Below are 11,899 nucleotides of genomic sequence, written 5' to 3' on the forward strand. Positions count from 1 at the left end.
AATTACTGACGAGCATCATTCAGTCAGTTCACTCTTAATCTGTATGTAAAGAAAATGTATTAAACATAAACAAAAATAACTGTATGTAATGTAATAACTGTATGTAACTGTATGTAATAACTCATATCTACTGTATGTAATGATGTTCTCTTCAATACGCTCCTCATTCTCTTCACATACAGATTAAGAGTGAACTGACTGAATAATGATCGTCAGTAATTACTCTAATCAGTACCATTAGTGTTATATTAAAATAATAAACACTGCACTAATAAATTAAGAATAAAAGATACCTACACAGCTTTTCTGGAGGCTTTCACCACTGGCAGCAGATTCAGAAGACCTTCATCTGATGGTTGATATTTCATCAAGTTAAACTCATCCAGATCCTCTTCTGAGTTCAGCAACACAAACACCAGAGCTGACCACTGAGCAGGAGAGAGTCTGACTCCACTGAGACGACCGTCACCTCCTCTGTTCAGGTAATGTTGGACTTCCTGCACTAGAGAACGATCATTCAGTTCATTCAGACAGTGGAACAGATTGATGGATTTCTCTGGAGATGGATTCTCCCTGATCTTCTTCTTGATGTACTCGACTGTTTCCTGTTTGCTGTGAGAGCTGCTTCCTGTTTGGGGCAGTAGGTCTCGTAAGAGAGTCTGATTGGACTCAAGTGAGAGACCCAGAAGGAAGCGGAGGAACAGGTCCAGGTGTCCGTTCTCACTCCGTAAGGCCTTGTCCACTGCACTCCTCAGGAGATCGGACATGTTTGACTTGGTGAAAAAACCAGACCAGGTTTGTTGTTTTGCAATCTTTTTGTTGATGAAGGAGAGAAATGCGTATAAAGCAGCCAGAAACTCCTGAACACTCAGATGTACAAAGCTGAACACCTTCCCCAGGTGAAGACCAAACTCCTCTCTGAATATTTGGGTACACACTCCTGAGTACACTGACGCTTCTCTCACATCAATGCCACACTCTCTAAGGTCTTCCTCATAGAAGATCAGGTTTCCTTTCTCCAGCTGTTGGAAAGCCAGTTTTCCCAGTGCCAGGATACTCTCTCTGGTCTGCTGAGGATCAGGGTCACATTCCTGATGGTACTTTTGGTCCTTGTGTTTGATCTGAAAGATCAGGAAGTGTGTGAACATTTGAGTCAGAGTCTTGGGGATCTCTCCACTCTCTGCTCCACCCAACATTCTCTCTAGAACAGTGGCTGAGATCCAGCAGAAGACTGGGATGTGACACATGATGTAGAGGCTTCTTGAAGACTTCATGTGTGAGATGATTTTATTGGCCAGGCTCTGATCACTGATCCTCTTCCTGAAGTACTCCTCTTTCTGCGGATCATTGAACCCTCGTACCTCTGTTACCTGGTCTACACACTCAGGAGGGATCTGATTGGCTGCTCCTGGTCGAGAGGTGATCCAGAGGAGAGCAGAGGGAAGCAGATTCCCCTTGATGAGGTTCGTCAGCAGCACATCCACTGAGGCTGACTCTGTCACATCACACAGTCTCTCATTCTTCTGGAAATTTAGAGGAAGTCGACACTCATCCAGACCATCAAAGATGAACAGGACTTTGTTGATCTCACAGTCTATTAATCCTAATTCTTTTATTTCTGGGAAAAAGTGATGAAGAAGATCCATCAGACTGAGATGTTTCTGCTTCATCAGATTCAGCTCTCTAAAGGGAAGTGGAAACATGAAGATGACGTCCTGATTTGCTTTTCCTTCAGTCCAGTCCAGAATGAACTTCTGCACAGAGACTGTTTTTCCAATTCCAGCAACTCCTTTAGTCAGCACTCTTCTGATGGACGTGTCTTTAAAGAGATCGTTACATTTGATGGGTGTCTCCTGTGCTGCTGGTCTCCTGGACGCTGTCTCAATCTGTCTCACCTCATGTTCATTATTGACGTCTCCACTCCACCCCTCTGTGATGTAGAGATCTGTGTAGATCTCATTCAGAAGTGCTGAACTTCCAGGCTGTGAGATTCCTTCATTAATTCTTTTACATTTCTCTCTCAGTGTGGATTTGAGTTCTCGCTGGTGCACAGAGACGAGTTCTGATAAAAAGAAGAATAAAATGTAAACTCTATGATCATCTCTGTTGACTATTGATATTTTCATAGCTGTGTATCATATGTAATGTCAGTACTGATCTGTTATTATATTGTGTTGATAAAAGCACATCATTATGATGAGACGTGTTTAATAAATTTAGAGCAGTTTCCTTCCTCTAAAGTTAAAGTGATGTTATAACCCCATGAGCTCTTACTGTTCTGCAGCGTGTTAGCGAGATCTGTGAGGTTCATGTTCTTCAGGAAGTGCAGTGTGATCTTCAGCACTCCCTCTCTGACACTGCTCTGATCCTCCTCCTCCTCCACCTCCCTCTCAGAGCATGCTGGGTAATCTGGACTCAGGAGCTTCTTAAATCTCTTCAGCTCATTCTTTATCAGACTGATGACTTTGTGCTCCAGCTCCTGATTAGAAACAGGAAGAAAAAATACAAAAACTCTATAATGTCACACGAGTGTGTGTTCATTACCGAATATAAAACTACATTTTGTCTGATTAATCATAAAGATTCTACACGCAGATGTAATAAATAAAACGTTCTGCACCAAATACAGCTTTGGGATTAGAATAGTGTATTCCAGGCCGATTCAATAGGTGGCATCCAGACAAACTGGTTTCAGCAGAGGACGGAGACGAGTAAATAAATGAAGGTGAGTGATGGAACATTTCTGTGTGTTTGAAACCAATGAGGAAAACACAATACACTCGTGTTCTCTCTTAGTGTTGCTCAGTATTTTGTTCTGTCACATTGCAGTGAGAGTGGAACAGGTGTAATGATTACTCACATCTCTGCAGCACACAGATAGAGATATTCATTACACTGCTGGGATTAGTACACACACACACACACACACTCACACACACACACACACACACACACACACACACACACACACACACACCTTGAATATGTCCTCCAAATGACTTTTCTCAGTGAACTTTGATTTATTCTTCTGCGGTCTATGAACAAACAAAGCAGGTGTTAAAAGTTGAACAAGGACTATAAATCATATTCATAACTACAAACACAAACCAGTGAATACACAGATATTTGAGAGATGTTTGATTATGTGAGAGTGTGAGAGATAAAACACTGCACTCATACATTACACTGTACTCACCTCAGATCAGTAGCACAGTCTGTGTCTCTGAAGTGTGTTGTACGATCCATTGACCAGTCACTCTTCATGGACACACCGCTGGGTTCAGGTGAGTCTGATCTCTTACCCTGAATCAGACTAAACACACACAACCACGGCATCATTATCACTGTTCTGTAGCAATACTGAATAATGAACCTGTAGTTAAAATCTGATGATATTCCTTATTAACACTGATACGATTCTTTACCCTTCATACTTTATCCAGCTACAGGGACTTGGGGTTAGACGTGTTGCTCAGTAGCTTAATGTCACTAATCATCAGCTGGTTTTGAACATCTCGAGACAAAGCTGCTGAATTAAACTCTTCACTAGTCACTTTTCACAGATACACATCAGAGTCTGATCTGTTTAGTGTTGGTGAATGTGAGAACAGTTCTGTTTTTCACCGAGTCACACCCTTCACTCACCTCTCATCTTTCTTTCTGTCCCGTTCCATAGACACACTCATTTTGGAGGTCATGTCTCTTCCTATAGATTACATCTGTCAACCTACACACACACACACACACACACACACAGTAACAGTGATTTGGTGGTTTAATGTCTTACTCCAGTCCAACATGTGTGTGTTAAATCTAACTCTGTATCATCACACGGTTCACTTACAGTAAAATCAAGTCCTACAGTAAACTGTGTAAGTTACAACTTCAGTAAAAATCAACTGAACTGTTCTTCATCTAGTGTAGATTCATAACATTCACATATTATAGCTTTAGATTTAGATACTTACTGTGTTCTTCTCCTGAGAACCTTTTACAGTCCAATCGTCACTAAATGGAGTTTCACTTTTACTTAAACTGGAACTGGTTTAATTCACAGAGGACAAAGTGCAGGAGGTGGAGTCAAGACACACACACACACACACACACACACACACACACACACACACACACACAAATAGATAAAATCTATTCACGCATGTCAACTGTACACCTGTATGAGAGATCAGGGTTCTTCAGATCTGGCCCTCGAGTCCACTGTGCTGCAGAGTTTAGCTCCGACCCTAATCAAACACACCTGAACAAGCTAACCAAGGTCTTCAGGATTACTAGAAAATTACAGGCAGGTGAGTTTGGAGGTTGGAGCTAAACTGTAGATGTGAAGAACCCTGTGATAGATCATGCTTCACTGCTGCTGATATCAAATGTAGTAACATTTTAGACCTCACTGACAAGCATAAGTTACTGTATGTCATCATAAACATAATTACTGTAAAATACTGTTCATTTTTATTAATTGTTATGTTTATATTACATCTGTTAATTTCTCAAAACACATGAATAAAGTAGGATTTTCCCCAGATTTCTACTAGCCCTAGCTCTGTAACCAGTGGAATCTCAAACTAAAAAGTTTCAAATTTCTCAAAAGGAAAGTTCAGACTCATATCTGGTCCCGCACTAAAGATATCCAACCTGAAATGAAGGGGAAGTGTTTCTTTATTTATTTTTATTGCACTTTCTTGCCCACATTAAAAAATATAATTAAGAGAAGTCCCAAACCTGAAATGTTCTGCATGCACACTATACTTACCCAGATACCCCCTAAAATTAAAACTGAGACTCGAACCCTTCCCGTTATAAATCGACCCTAAAAGTGGAACTGTGAGCAATCTTGAGAATTACATTAGGACATAAGCTCCAAGTCTAAGGAGCAAAAATGTGCAAAATATTTATATACAGTGCTGTGAAAAAGTATTTGTTTTCTTCTGTTTTTGTAAATCTCATACTAAATTGTTTCAGAAATTAAAACAAAATCCGTGTTCACAGAGTCTGATCTGTTTAGTGTTATTTTTTTCACAGACACACGAGAGGAATGTAATGTCTCCTCCTACAGATTATACACACACACACACACACACACACACACACACACACACACACACACACACACGTAACATGAGACTGTAGCACATGTTTACTTCACTTGAACATAAATGAGCTGTATATTTAAAATAGATGTATGTAGATTTATAATATTCACATACTATAACTTAAGATTTAGATATTTACTGTGTTGTTCTCCTGAAACTCTTTAGTCTACTCAGCTCTAAACCGAGATCCATGTCTCCAGACCTAAACCCTATTGAGCATCTGTGGGGCATCCTCAAACGGAAGGTGGAGGAGCACAAGGTCTCTAACATCCACCAGCTCCGTGATGTCGTCATGGAGGAGTGGAAGACGACTCCAGTGGAACCTGTGAAGCTCTGGTGAACTCCATGCCCAAGAGGGTTAAGGCAGTGCTGTAAAATAATGGTGTTCACACAAAATATTGACACTTTGGGCCCAATTTGGACATTTTCACTTAGGGGTGTAGTCACTTTTGTTGCCAGCGGTTTAGACATTAATGTCTGTGTGTTGAGTTATTTTGAGGGGATGGCAAATTTACACTGTTACACAAGCTGTACACTCACTACTTTACATTGTAGCAAAGTGTCATTTCTTCAGTGTTGTCACATGAAAAGACATAATCAAATATTTACAAAAATGTGAGGGGTGTACTCACTTCTGTGAGATACTGTAACTTACATTTTTACCCGGCCACAACACAATATGAAAATTCCTGAGCAGCAAATCAAGAACAGAGAGTAAATTGCTCTACTAAAACAGCCCTTCTCCATGGCCACTACTTGGAGTCACAACAAGCTACAACTGTCAACAGTGGGCGGGGCTTCAATGACGTCAACAGCGTAATAGGGATTTTCAACACAGTGGGGAAACAGTAGACTGTCCCAACTTTTTTGGAGTGTGTTGCAGTCATCAGATTTGAAATGAATATTTTCAGAAATAAATTAAATTCACAAAGTAAAGCATCAAATAATATGTAAATTATGTGTTCCCTTTCAAAGGGAACTCAACATTGCTTAAGCTTCACTCTGTGGGGAGCGCCTTCACACATGACTGGTATCTGAAGTCTGGGTAAAATCACGTCAATTTATATTTGTATATAAAATCACGCCGATTTAAATTACATGGTCAGGTGACCTGACATTTTGCACGTCGCATGATTATAAACAGCACCTGTAAAACATGTCATCAGCTAATTTGTCTTTAGTGAAGTCGCAAGTCGGTTGTTTTCCCTCATTAAAATGCAAATCAATTTATATTATTTTTGACATGCGTTTTTCTGGATTTTTTTTTTGTTATTCTGTCTCTCACTGTTCAAATAAATCTACAATTAAAATTATAGACTGATCATTTCTTTGTCAGTGGGCAAACGTACAAAATCAGCAGGGGATCAAATACTTTTTTCCCTCACTGTATATCGACTTATTTAAACACAGCAAAAATACAAAAGTGTAGAACGTCATGTCCCTTTATGCTTTTGGCTAATCCACCATTTCCTCAACAGAAAACACTCAACACATCACCATGTTGCAAATGAATAAACAAACAAACAAACAAATAAGTGAAACAAGTGAATGACTGTAAATAAACCAGTAAAATAGAATTTAAACAAAACATAAACCTGCAGTTCTTCATTATGATAAAAGATTACATTTCCTACACAAGCATGATGTGATTGTGCCCTGCGATGGAGTGGCACCCTGTCCAGGGTGTACCCCGCCTTGTGCCCGATGCTCCCTGGGATAGGATCCAGGTTCCCTGTGACCCTGAAGAAGGATAAGCGGTGTAGAAGATGGATGGATGGATGGATGGACACAAGCATGATTGATAAAGACGCTCTCCTAGACATTATCACTGCACCCCAAATCAATACAGGATAAATCCAGCCCTGATGTCCAGCATGAAGGCTCCCATTCGTGAAAGGTAAACCTCCCTGCTGAATAGTACAACAGAAACCCTCATAGAATCTGCAATGGTTATAATGGGAATTGTATTGGTTTTAACAGAAACTGTAATGGTCCCTGTGGGTCTATACTGGTAATTTGTTGTCTCCTATTGGTGGCATGTTATGTCTAGTGGATACCATTATGGACCGGTAACGGTAATGGTTTTAATGGTTAGCTGGTGGTTTGTAATGGTATTTGTAGTGGACACCATTAGAATTTCTGTGATGGTTTCTACTGCCCCCCCCCAGCATAAATGTTTTATCCCTACCTTATCACACCCACATGGTAAGTGTTAGGAGAGTATTGATGTAAATGTTTCGGCACCAAACGCCGTCTATAATAGCAAATTATTTACTACGTTGCGCACGAGCGATGACGCAATCACTTCGGTACTCCGAAGCCTATATAAGCACCTGCATCACTATCATCACTATCATCATCATCATCATCATCATGATGTGTGGTCGTTCACAGGGTCGAGGCTCCATCCCAAGATGCACATTACCTTACTGAACACACTAAATACAGCAGTGTATTCATTAAAACAGTACGAGATGTAAGGAAGTATCAAGAAACTGGAGCTGCTCGTGAACATTTCACCCAACTGAAGCGCGAGCGGTTATAATAATAATAATAATAATAATAATAATAATAATAATAATAATAATAATAATAATGCATACTACTGTAATAGGATGCATAAGTAGTGCATAGCGTCACGTGACGCGCTGATTTCATGTACAGTAGTGTGAGTCCAGCCTATAAGGAAAGAATTTCAATGTCACCTGCATCCGCCATGCTGCTTTAACAATACTGCACGGCTACACACGCACGCACGCGCGCGCGCGCGCTCACACACACACGCGCGCACACCCACTGAAATTCCGTGCTTATCAGCGACTGTGCAAAAGTCAGCCAGCTTCCTGACAGAGAGGTAAAGGTCCAATTATTTTATGCTTTTGCATTTGATATATACATTTCCGTGATATAGTTAATCCCTGTAATAACAACAACAACAACAATCATTTATTCTTTAATTCCTGACATATGGACTGAATATGAAGTGAAAGTGAATAAGGAAATGGTGTGTGTGTGTGTGTGTGTGTACTGCACTTGTGTTGAACACCGAGCTCACACTCATTTCCTGCTTTATTTGAACAATAACTCGATATATTTCTACAGTGTAATATATATATATATATATATATATATATATATATATATATATATATATATATATATATATATATATACTGCAGTGTCAGGCGCGCGGTTTCTGCCCTTGTCGTCTAATCCCTCACGAGCCTCTCATAAAGGTGTTAATCCGGTTAAACCAGACTGCAGGTTATGTGACTAAATAATAATAATAACAACAATAATGAAAAAGAAAAGTGTGATAAAAGAACCGGGATGTTTCTGGAATAATCCAATTTAAAGATGCGCGCGTGCGAGATGTGCTGATATGCGGTGTGCGCGCGCGCGCGCGCGCTCGTTTCACACGCTTATTGTAATCTATGTAACTGTGATATTATTATATTATATTATATTATATTATATTATATTATATTATATTATATTATATTATAGTTAATTGGATCAGGTGGATGTATGATGCGCTCCGGTATAAAGTGTCGGTTTTGTGTCTATTTGAAGTAAACGGGTTAACATAGCTGTCGTTCTGTACGTGTGTGTGAAGGGCGAATCAAGAACAAATCGACTCTCATTTGAACGAGTCTTTTCCCCGAATCGGCTCGCACGCTCGAATAACCGAAGAAACTTTCCGTTGCCTGTTTAAATGTTGTTGGGTTTTTTGTTTTTTTTTTAATTAACGGCACTGGAATAAAGTCGGTGGGATGTTCGACGTTCGATATTCGCAGGTATGTGGAAATTAAGTGACCGTCTGTAAGGTTACATACGACATTGTTAAACACGATTCTAACTTCAATAGCATTTGAAGGGAACGACTTACAGTAATATAACCAACTGTACAGTGTTCATCAAAATAAGCTAATAAATCATATATAAATATTGTCATGTATCTTATTACTGCATGGGCCCATACACAAAATATACAATTTTTGTCTAATTTAAATGTGATTTAATAACTTATTTTGATAAATATCAAAAATCTAAAAGGTGTGCATCATACCTGACACCTACAGGAACACTGTACAGTGGGTTATATGACTGTAAGTCATTCCCTCCGAATGCTATTGAAGTTAGAATCGTGTTTAACAATGTTGTATGTAACTTTAGAGATGGTCCCTTAATTTCTGAATTTCCTTGAATATCGAACACACGCATGTATAATTTATCCAGATGTTTTCATTATGACAGTATTACCACAGCAACACTAACTCAATAATATTTGAGTGCTGTTCTATACTTGGTGCAGGATTATTACATGGCAGCCATCTTGAATAGTAACATGTCTTCTCTTTTATATATATGATGTTGTGTGTTATTTCTTCCTATTCCATATAATAACCATAAAGCACGAGAACTGATAGAACTGGTCCATTATTGGTGTTGTTATTTAATGCTTTGTGCGGTGCGGTTTCAGACATAGACTGAAGTAACACACTCGCTCAAGTGGAAATATTAATCGAGCATCACTACCCAGTTGTAACTTGCGCATTTTGGTGTGTTTTGTGCGCAGGTGAAGTCGTGATGGCGGAAGATATTCAGCAGAAACTTCAGAAGTACCGCACAGCTCCGTTCGACGCCCGTTTCCCAAACCAGAACCAGACCAGGAACTGCTGGCAGAATTACCTGGGTCAGTACAAACCTAAAGCACATCAATCTCAGTAATCAGTAGTGAATCAGATTCGCCAGATTCAAACTGTGATCTCAGATCTTTCACATGAACACAGGATACAAAATATCGTACTTAATGTTGTGGAATGTTAGTTCCTGCTATTGCTTACATTATAGTAGCTATAAGTAGTCGTTCCCTGAGTAACATTACACTGGACATTACGATCATACCTTTAACATGACGGTTGAGCGTCTGTGCTCTAGTTCGGCCGTGCTGTCAGAGCCGCTGCTGATTGGCTTATAAAGCGCGACGTCCCAGAACTTAGGTTTCGTTTACGGCAGCTCCTTCATTTCTGAATGGACGAGGCAATCTCAACAAGATCACATTAACTTTTTTCATTAGCTTATTAAACAATAAAAAATGACAGAAATGACATTACTGATAAAACCACAATGCTTAAAAACCTTAGTTACAGCTTTACCTCTGAGAGTTACAAAGCTCCAACACTGGCGTCTCCTTCCATACAGACTTGAGTCATGTGATGTCTCCGTGAATGCGCGGTTACTATAGATACTAGGGATGTATCAATACTTTACAAGTTCATATTTTGGTACTTGTTGATACTGATCCTGATGTTGTAGGAAGATGCTGTAGGATTCCTCCTCTTGATCGTTTCAAGACACACGGTTGTGTTAATTTATAGCTGCGATCTGTTATTACAGATTATCACAGATGCAATAAAGCACTGGAGGCCAAAGGGGTGGACGTGGCTCCCTGCGACTGGTACAAGAGGGTGTATAAATCACTGTGTCCTATTTCCTGGGTATGACACACACACACACACAAACACACACACACACACAGAAAACTCTGCTAATTTTTTTTTGTACAAAGCAGTTAACAACGTGCTCAATATCACACATTTACTTCTATTTAAATACGGAGCTTCCTTTATACGCTGGGTTAAGTGTCATCACCTGAGCGCTTTGTCCTCTCGTGGAAGGACAGCTCCTAAAATATCTTTAAACTACAATGCAGAGCTCATTGTTTTAGACTTGGATGACTGCAGCAGGTTCTGACCTGCAGACTGATGCTCCTGATGTTCTACAATAAAGAACCCTGCTGAAGCTTCACCAGAGTCTCCTGGTCTTCGCTTCTGAATTACGTGATATAATTGATTTATATTTCTATAAATTATAAACAAATAAATAAAAAAGAAAAAAAAGGAAAACTCTGCTAATACATAGCACAGTATTCACCGAGTCTCCATCCCGGTATGTGAAGACGAGAGGTCCACATACGAGCTCAGTTATATTCACACAACAAAATACAGTCTGCGGATTTGCACCAACAAGGTTTGAGATTGGAGGCGAACGTGGAACTGGTAAATGTTTAGCCACAGAACTACTTGTATGCTTATATAACTAGTCAGCTTAGCGAATGTTAGTGATTCACAGGTGGTGGTTGTCATGGTAACTAACATTATATCCTAACAGGTTTCGCTGCAGAGAAAAAAAAAAAACAACAACATAAATCGAGAATCTGATATTGATGTCTAATATTCCAGATTAGACAACATTAGTGATACGAGTGTATTAGGGATGGTAGGAAGACGAGGGGGGGTGTACAAATTAGCATATTCATGTATATTCATGAATCCTGGTGTTTTAACAACGTATACTATATTGATTACTTTAAATTGTTTAAAAAATATTGTTAGGGTGATATTTTATGAGAAGTATTTACAAGCTGATTATAGGATTTAAAGAGGAAATGTGTGTGTGTGTTATAGGTTGAGAAGTGGGACGCACAGCGTGATGATGGAACTTTCCCAGGAAAGGTCTGAAGATCCCTCCAACATTAAGGAAACCTAAAGTGTGTGTGTGTGTGTGTGTATATGTGACGTGACCCTGTTCACCTGCCGAGTGTCTCAGCAGTGCGGGCTGGACCTGTATAGTCATGCCTAATAACAGTGAAATCAATGAATTAAAGCTCTCAGGCCTTGTAACACCACTCTGGCTGGTGTGTGTGTGTGTGTGCGCGTGTGTGTTTCATTCAACATGGGTGTATATAAAAATGTATTATTTTCTCTGTTTTGAAGGTGATTGAAAAT

The 11,899-nt window shown here is 39.6% G+C and overlaps 2 protein-coding genes across 12 annotated transcripts in view; one reads left to right on the plus strand and one right to left on the minus strand.

Moving 5' to 3' along the window:
- The window catches only part of LOC108261647 (NACHT, LRR and PYD domains-containing protein 12), a 168,014-nt gene that overhangs the window by 61,269 nt on the left and 94,846 nt on the right, over positions 1 to 11,899 (minus strand). Inside the window, exons 1-6 of one of the 11 annotated variants that reach the window (XM_053684711.1) lie at positions 3,969 to 4,100; positions 3,646 to 3,719; positions 3,197 to 3,313; positions 2,978 to 3,035; positions 2,275 to 2,479; positions 298 to 2,062 (exon numbers count right to left, since the gene is read on the minus strand). The exons of 8 other annotated variants lie outside the window; for them this stretch is intronic. In XM_053684711.1, the coding sequence (XP_053540686.1) occupies positions 298 to 2,062; positions 2,275 to 2,479; positions 2,978 to 3,035; positions 3,197 to 3,313; positions 3,646 to 3,698 (2,198 nt within the window). In that variant the 5' untranslated portion in view covers positions 3,699 to 3,719; positions 3,969 to 4,100. Of the gene's footprint in view, positions 1 to 297; positions 2,063 to 2,274; positions 2,480 to 2,977; positions 3,036 to 3,196; positions 3,314 to 3,645; positions 3,728 to 3,964; positions 4,101 to 11,899 lie in introns of those variants that run through there. 2 more of the 11 variants (XM_053684705.1, XM_053684708.1) reach the window with 2 other exon arrangements.
- Positions 7,808 to 11,799, plus strand: LOC108270924 (cytochrome c oxidase subunit 6B1). Its single transcript, XM_017477987.3, has 4 exons — positions 7,808 to 7,962; positions 9,688 to 9,804; positions 10,509 to 10,609; positions 11,579 to 11,799. Exons 2-4 carry the CDS (start codon positions 9,699 to 9,701, stop codon positions 11,630 to 11,632), a joined length of 261 nt encoding a protein of 86 aa, XP_017333476.1. The 5' UTR covers positions 7,808 to 7,962; positions 9,688 to 9,698; the 3' UTR covers positions 11,633 to 11,799.

This window comes from Ictalurus punctatus, chromosome 1 (genome assembly GCF_001660625.3).
Source record: "Ictalurus punctatus breed USDA103 chromosome 1, Coco_2.0, whole genome shotgun sequence".
NCBI classification, from domain to species: domain Eukaryota; kingdom Metazoa; phylum Chordata; class Actinopteri; order Siluriformes; family Ictaluridae; genus Ictalurus; species Ictalurus punctatus.